At 38.6% G+C, this 8803-nt stretch overlaps 1 protein-coding gene across 1 annotated transcript in view; it reads right to left on the bottom strand.

Annotated features, from left to right (window-relative positions):
* Positions 1–832: 832 nt before the first annotated feature.
* The window catches only part of ENPP2 (ectonucleotide pyrophosphatase/phosphodiesterase 2), a 70038-nt gene continuing 62067 nt past the window's right edge, over positions 833–8803 (bottom strand). The window contains exons 24-26 of the mRNA XM_058176516.1: positions 7041–7173; positions 4921–5077; positions 833–1177 (exon numbers count right to left, since the gene is read on the bottom strand). Coding sequence (XP_058032499.1) covers positions 1004–1177; positions 4921–5077; positions 7041–7173 — 464 coding nt within the window. The 3' untranslated portion in view covers positions 833–1003. The remainder of the gene's footprint in view (positions 1178–4920; positions 5078–7040; positions 7174–8803) is intronic.

Below are 8803 nucleotides of genomic sequence, written 5' to 3'. Positions count from 1 at the left end.
TATTTTTTATTTAGATTTTTATACCACCCTTCTCCCGAAGGACTCAGGGCGGTGTACAGCCAGATTAAAACAATTCAATATACAAATTATAGACCAAATAAGGGCATTTTTGGCTTCCCAAGCCCTCCGCGTGTCGCGTTTTCACCCTCCCAGGCCCCCAGAAGCACACTACAGGCCAAAAACGGGTGCATTTTTGGTGAAAACGGGCCATGCGGAGCACTGAAGAGTGCTTCTGGCGGCCTGGGAGGGTAAAAACGCGACACACGGAGGGCTTGGGAGGCCAAAAATGGCTGCATTTTTGGTGAAAACAGGCGGTGTGGAGCACTGCAGAGTGCTTCCTGGGGCCTGAGGGGGCAAAAATCTGACATGTGGAGGTCAAAAACTACTTTTTTTCTTGTTTTCCTCCTGTAAATTTAGGTGCATCTTATAATCCAAAAAATATGGTACTTTGAGAGTCATTCAGTAAATTATACGATGCTTGTATAGGAAGGATTAGCCTGAAAACAAGGGGAAAAATAGTTTGCCATTGTGAAAGGAACACCAAATAAAAAAAACCCTAAATGTGTGGTTTTATTATATTTAAGTTTCTATTCTCTATGAAGCTTAAATATGTCTATCACATAGTTAACAATCATTGTCATTTTACATGTATAATACACAATACAGGACTAAAAAAAAAAGCGCATGGCATAAGGGAATGCAATAAAAGTTACATTTCCTCCACCGAAGTAAGTGATTCTTCTATACTGTTTTAAGAAGCTTTGAATCAAGAGACTCTTTTAAGTTGCTGCACATCAGGAGCTCTTTTAAAAAAAAACACCAAAAACATATGTTTTACATTAAAGATTCAATACACAACAGACACCGATTTAATATTTTTAAGATTTGTTGCAAGATTAAAAATACACTAATAATTTTAATGTCCTGTTTCAAATTAATAAATATAATATAAAAATATACAGCACTTCATGAGAGGATGGGTGGGCTGAGTTTTAAGAGAAAGTTAAATTTCACTTTCAAATGTATGCAGGTATGTTTTTAAAGAAAGGATTTCTGAGTAACTTCGACTGGTCTTCCGATAGAAGTCTAAGCCGGTAATTTGTTCAATATCCCGTACTCTTGCTGTGTGCATTTTCAAGAGCTCTTCGACCCACCGGGATTCATCTTCAGAAGAATTCTGGAAGGGGAAAAAAATAACCTTTTAAAAATAATAATAATAATATTCTTAACAGACACAATGAACAACAATAGTAAGTTTAAACTTTAAAAAAAGTTTTAAAAAATGAAAAAATGAATAGAATAGAATAGAATAGAACAACAGAGTTGGAAGGGACCTTAGAGGTCTTTAAGTCCAACCCCCTACTTAGGCAGGAAACCCTACACCACTTCAGACAAGTGGTTATCCAACCTCTTCTTAAAAACTTCCAGTGTTGGAACATTCACGACTTCTGGAGGCAAGTTGTTCCACTGATTAATTGTTCTAACTGTCAGGAAATTTCTTCTTAGTTCTAGATTGCTTCTCTCCTTGATTAGTTTATTTTTATTTATTTATTTATTTTATTTATTTTGTCACAATAGTATATATAAGCATAAGATATATAAGCATATATATAAGCATAAGCACTTACATATATAAGTATGTAATAAAAGTATGTAATAAAAGTATGAAATTTGGATACAATCAAAGGGAACATTAGGACAGGAACAGTAGGCACGTTGGTGCTCTTATGCACGCCCCTTATAGACCTCTTAGGAATGGGGTGAGGTCAGGGGTGAAATCCTCCCGGTTCGGACCGGATCATGCGATCCAGTAGCGATGGGAGCAGGTAGTGCTGTTCCTCTTCTCTGTCCCTGAGGTGCTCGGTGATGAAATATCTGCAAATGGCCTTAAATGACTGCCGAGGCACTTCAAAGGTCCGCACTACGGCTGATCAGCACTGTAGGCAGCTAGTAGACCAGTGCCTCTATTTTTAAAGAAGGTAGACCGGTGCCTGCCAAAAAAAGGCACTTGGTAGACGGGTGCCTCTCAGTAAAAGGCAATTGGTAGACCGGGGCCTCTATTTTTAAAGAAGGTAGACGGGTGCCTCCCAAGTTTTGTATACTTTATTATTTTTATTATTTATTATTATTGACCATGCCCATTCAGTCACCTGACCACCAAGCCACACACACCAATTAAGCCACGCCCACAAAACCAGTAGGGAAATTTTTAGATTTCACCCCTGGGTGAGGTTGATAGTAGACAGGTTTTGATTGACGCTTTGGGGATTTTGGGAAGAGACCACAGAGTCTGGTAGTGCATTCCAGGCATTAACAACTCTGTTACTTAAGTCATATTTTCTGCAATCAAGATTGGAGCTGTTCACATTAAGCTTAAATCTATTGTGTGCTCGAGTATTGTTGTGACTGAAGCTGAAGTAGTCTTCAACAGGAAGGACATTGTAACAGATGATTCTATGCGTTAGACTCAAGTCATGTCGAAGGCGGTGGAGTTCTAAATTTTCTAAACCCAGGATTTCAAGTCTGGTGGCATAAGGTATTTTGCTGTAATTAGAGGAGTGGAGAACTCTTCTTGTAAAATATTTCTGGACACGCTCAATTGAATTAATATCCGAAATGAGGTATGGGCTCCAGACAGGCGAGCTGTATTCAAGAATTGGTCTGGCAAATGTTTTATATGCTCTGGTTAGTAGTGTAGTGTTTCTGGAGAAGAAGCTACAAAAGATTAGGTTTACAACTCTTAAAGCCTTTTTGAGATGTAGTTGCAGTGGGCTTTGGCACTTAATCATTTGATAAGAAAACTCCAAGGTCTTTAACGGGGTGGGGATCATCTGCAAGGTAATATCCATCGAGCTTGTGTTTAATGTTCAGATTCTTTTTTCCAATGTGTAAGACAGAGCATTTGCTGGTTGAGATTTGGAGTTGCCAAGTTTTTGACCATTCTGACACAAAGTCAAGGTCTTTTTGAAGGGTAGCTGTCTTGTTGGTAGTGTTAAATAGTTTGACGTCGTCAGCGAAGAGAACACAATTACTTATAATATGGTCACAGAGATCATTAATGTATAATATGAAGAGTGTTGGTCCAAGAATGCTGCCTTGGGGAACGCTGCTATTGACAGTTTCCACCCATTGCTTCTTGTTCTACCGTCAGGTGTTTGGAGAACAGCTTGACTCCCTCTTCTTTGTGGCAGCCCCTGAGATATTGGAACACTGCTATCATGTCTTCTTTTCATTAAACTAGACATGCCCAGTTCCTGTCTAAAAAGGGACAGCCCCCAAAAGTATAAAAATACGAAGTAATAAAGAAAAAAGAAAAAATCTACATTATATTTTATACTTATCAATAGTCACTGGTTTACTAATTACAGATAGTTCTTGATTTACAACCACAATTGAGATCATTCCATTGTTATACAAGGCAATAACCAATTCTGCAACCATTCTTCGTATGTTTAAGCTTCCAGTCCCCTAATCATCTTTGTTGCTCTTTTCTGCACTCTTTCTAGAGTCTCCACATTTTTTTTTTATATTGTAGCCACCAAAACTGGATGCAGTATTCCAAGTGTGGCCTTACCAAGGAAATTATAAAGTGGTATTAACACTTCAGGTGATCTTGATTCTATCCCTCTGTTTAGGCAGCCTAGAACTGTGTTGGCTTTTTTGGCAGCTGGTGCACGCTGCTGACTCATATTTAAGTTGTTGTCCACTAGGACTCCAAGATCCCTCTCACAGTTACTACTATTGAACAAGGTACCACCTATTCTGTACCTGTGAATTTGGTTTTTCTTGCTTCTCTGTATAACCTTATTTTTTCCTACTACTGAATTTCATTTTGTTAGATAGGGTTCTTCTGATCTTCCTGTACTTGTAACAGCAACAGAGTTGGAAGGGACCTTGGAGGTCATCTAGTCCAACCCCCTGCTCACGCAAGAGACCTGTACTAGGGATTCGAACCGCCAAACTGCTGATCTTTCTGATCAACAAGCTCAGTGTCTTAGCCACCTAGTCAGGCTAGTCAGGCTACTACTATATATTTTCTTTCTTCATTTCAATTTAATCTATTACAATTTTTTCACAAGTACGATATTCTAATTATACCATTTTCTTACATAACTATCAATTGTTTATCTATATCTTTTTTCTAACCAATGGTAAAATTGATCCCATATCTTAAAATATTCTGAATCCTCTCTTTCTTTAATCATCAAAGTTAATCTATTCATTTCTGCACAATCTAAGATTTTTTTTAATAACTTCTCCTTCCAGAGGTATTTTCTCTGTTTTCCAGTTTTGTGCAAAAACAATTCTTGCTGCTTTTATTACATGTATAATCAAATAGATATTTTCTTTACTGATTTTCTCTGGAAGGATGCCCGATAAGAACAGCTCCTGTTTTAAATCAGTGTGTTGCTGAGTCATTTCTTCTAACCATACCTTTATTTTATTCCAATAATTTTTAGCTTCTTAGCATGCCCACCACATATGATAATAAGATCCTGGTAACTGATGACATTTCCAACGTTTGGCTGATTTATCTTTAAACATTTTTGCCAGTTTTTCAAGAGGCACATGCCATCTATAAAACATTTTATATTGATTTTCTTTATATGCAGTGGACATTGTTAATCTGTAGTTCAAGTCAGGCTACTACTTGTGTTTACTAAGGCAAAACCTAAGGCCAGATTTGGCCATCGGTGGGCTGTCAAAAAAAGTCAGGAGAGCATCAACCAATCCTTTTGAATAGGTTCTCTTATGTAGCAGCCACCATCTTGATATCCTGCTCCTTTTCCATCACCTTTGGGACTGGTTTTAATCCTGCAACTGTTTTAACATGGTTCAAAAAAACTTTCTGAAGACATTGAGTCAGATGTTGGCACTTCGGTGCCAAGCACAAGTCAACGGGAATAAGTCGGAACTTACATTGCAGCTTTCATCATTGTCAGGCCTATGAGGGAAAATATATGCCAGAACTGAGAGAGGCCCATCACACTTGTCAGCAGGCTGAGTGAAGTCTAAACAACTCGTGATGATGCTGTAGTAGTGAGTTGGAACTGGGATCGAACTTCCTTCCACATACCTAGAAGATAAAAGATTTTTCATCTTTTTACAAATGTGTCTTAAGGGAGTTGAAGGCAGCACAGGTTCTGAGAAAATGATCTACCATCGATTTATTAGTTTTAAATCAATGAGGGGTTATCCAAACTTGGGTATCCAAACTCAAGGTAAACTGCGCCAAACTTGATTGCAGAAAATAGGTCAATGCCTGGAATGCACTAACTGACTCTGTAGTTTCTTCCCCAAACCCACAAAACTTTAAGCTTAAACTGTCTACTGTTGACCTCACCCCATTCCTAAGAGGTCTGTAAGGGGCGTGCATAAGTGCACCTGCGTGCCTACCGTCCCAGTCCTAATGTTCCTCTTTTACTTACTCTTTTCACGTATCCAAATTATGTTTATACTTTTACCTGTTATCTTATATATGATTGACAAAATAAATAAATAAATAAATGCTTTAAGACTTGTGGATTTCGACTATCAGAATTCTCCAGGGAGCAATGCATTGCTGCCTGGGGAATTTTGGGAGTTGAAGTCTGCAAATTTTAAAATAGTCAAGTTTGGACACCCCTGAAATCAATTATTTCAACTCTCTTTTGGACAAAATAAATCCTTACCTAGAAGATCATAATGAGAGGGACAAAATAGCCCCATCACTGCATGAATTACTCTTCAATCTCTATAAAGGTTTCTTTCTTTCTTTTTAAATTTTTACAAGGAAAAAAAAAGTAAAATATTAACAGCCAACTATCGTAAGAAAATACTTCAATATCCTTTCTATAGTGGCAGGTAAATCAAGCAGAATGATTTTGGATTCATTTATCCACCCTACCAAAAGGCTTGGTTTGAGGATTTGAGGGAATTTAGCCAAATTCCAGCAACTTTGCTGAATAAATCACAGGATTTAGGAACAGATACAAAAAAAATTGCAGTCTCCTAGCCAAACCTTCTGTAGCATGGCTTACAACTCATGAGAGGAGTTGCCAGTTGGTACTCACAAGGTTGGGCCAAATAGATGAGAGATCTGGGTTGTGTTAAAACTTGTTTCCAATGCCAGTAATTCCAGATATAAAAGACTGGATTTAAAACATGCCTGATTTAGCCAATTTTGAGAAAAGTATATGTACTGTTAATCAGAAAATGACACATTATTTCTCCCTTTTGAAAAAATAATTCTTGAATAGGCTGGGTGAACTTTGAAAATGTTATTTTCCTCATGGGAAGTGGGGTGGGAGTTTTTAATGATTGCTATATAGTGGATTTTTAAAAATTTCGTAAGCCACCCAAAATCATCCAAGTGTGAGTTGGATGATTATATAAATTTTCTTAATAAATAAATGAATAACAATCAGGTGAACTTGGGATATAGTTCTAATTACAGGTTCTTTGCTTTATTTCTCTCTTTCTAACAGAGTAACAGAGTTGGAAGGGATCTTGGAGGTCTTCTAGTCCAACCCCTTGCTCAGGAAGGAAACTCTATACCATTTCAGACAATCTCTTCCTAAAAACTTCCAGTGTTGGCTCAGCCACAATTTCTGAAGGCAAGCCGTTCCACTGATTAATTGTTCTAACTGACAGGAAAATTCTCCTTATGTGATTGGTTTGAGGTCCAAGCTTGGCGATTTGGTTGCAAATGTTTCGTCCCCATTAAAGGAGACATCTTCAGTGCATTTTGGATCAATCCAAAGCAATTCTTTGGATCAATCCAAAGCACGCTGAATATGTTACTTCGAATGGGGGGGTAGGCGAAACATTTACAACCAAATCGCCAAGCTCGGAGCTCAAACCAACGCTACCAATCCAAATTACTAATATTCAAAGACATTTCAAATTCTCCTCAGTTCTAGGTTGCTTCTCCCCTTGATTAGTTCCCATCCGTCGCTTCTTGTCCTTCTGTGTTTGCTGTTGTTTATATACTTATTTTCTCTTTCCTGATTGTTCATTTTTATTTTATGTATGTTTGCTTAATAGTAGTGGATCCTTACAGTTTGATTTTGTCTGGGGTATCATGCAAACCATCGAAGTCATAATCAAAGATTGGTCCGCTAATCACATTGACTCCATTCCGTTCAATGGCGTATCTCTTCACCAAAATCCTCTGGAAATAATTCCAAACCTCTGTAGATGTACAAAAAAAAAAAAAAAAAAAAAGCAGGCAAGATTATCCTAAAAATCACCAGTGAAAGCATTATATATAAGCATTATATCACAACAGAAAGCACTATTCTCTGCATAAAGTCCTTACGTTGCCACTCAGAGATGTTCTGCAGAAGGACATAGAAATACTAGTAATAAGGCCACAATTTTATTTTATTAGATTTATAACCCACCCACGCCCCCCAACACCATAACGCCATAAGAATGCCAGGCAGCATACACCAATAAAAACATTGTGGAAGAAAACCAAAAACAAACATCTGGAAGTCCAATAAAACATTCATCCTAATATACATAGTCCATAAAAGGCCTGCCACCCACCTAGCAAGACCACCATGCCTTCAAGACCATTTCAATGAGGTCAGGGTAGGGATCATAGGGATCTCTGCAGTGGGGTGGGATGCTTTCCCAGAGGACAGACACTCAGCCCAGGGGTGAAATCCAGCAGGTTCTGACAGGTTCTGGAGAACCGGTAGCAGAAATTTTGAGTAGTTCAGAGAACCGGCAAATACCACCTCTGGCTGGCCACAGAATGGGGTGAGAATGGAGAGTTTTCAATATCCTTCCCCCAGGAGTGGGGTGGGAATGGAGATTTTGCAGTATCCTTCTCCTTGCCATGCCCACCAAGCCATGCCCACTACAGAACCGGTAGTAAAAAATTTGGATTTCACCACTGACTCGGACAGAGGAAGGTTCACTTCCCAAGTCCTATCAGATGACAATGTTTAATCAAGAGCATGTCATTTGTGTCTCCACTTACAGAATGGAAAGAAGCTAAAGTCCATCAAGTAGCTAGAATTAAAACGAGGACTCCAGCTTCTGTCAAAGATAGAATGAAGGACGGAATGTCTATGGAGATTCTCAAGGTCATTGTTGCCCCAAAGGTGCTTTTCAAAAGGCAGATGGGCTTTTTTGGGGTTTTCCCGCGAACCGCTTCTCATTCATGAAGCTTCTTCAATACTTTTTGAGAAGAAGCTTCTTAGATGAGAAGCGAACGTTTTCAAGGAAAAAAACCCAAGGAAGTCCAGCTGCCTTTTGAAAAGCACCTTTAGGATAGAATGAAGGACAAACTCTGTTACAGATAATCCTCGATTCACAGTTGAGACCAGAATTTTTACTGTAAGTTGGTGTGTTTGTAAAGCAAGTCATCATGGGACTTTATTGGCAATCCTTGACTTACGACCGTAGTGGAGCTTGCCCATTATAGTTGTAACAGTTGTAAACTGCGTCATTACATAACTGATCCAATTTTATGACCTTTTTTGCAGCAGTCGTTAAGCAAACGTCACAGTTCTTAAGTGCATCCATTGTTTGCTATAGGGCATTTTGTTGCCAAAAACCAGAAGTAAAGATTGGGTTTTTGGGGGCAAAAAAAATAGTAATCATGATTACGTGACCGCCGGATGCTGCAAATGGTTATAGGTGCAGGGCCAGTTGCTTAATGTCCAAAATGCAGTCATGTGATCACAGGGTTGATGATGGCTGTCAGAATTTTGGAACTGGGTCATGATAGCTTTCAGAGGGAATCTGTTGTAACTTTGAAGGGCCACTAAACAACTGGCCATAAATCCAAAGACTATCTATAAACTAG

The sequence above is a fragment of the Ahaetulla prasina genome, chromosome 3 (assembly GCF_028640845.1).
Source record: "Ahaetulla prasina isolate Xishuangbanna chromosome 3, ASM2864084v1, whole genome shotgun sequence".
Classification (NCBI taxonomy): Eukaryota; Metazoa; Chordata; class Lepidosauria; order Squamata; family Colubridae; genus Ahaetulla; species Ahaetulla prasina.
This window is presented reverse-complemented; position numbering and strand designations above follow the sequence as displayed.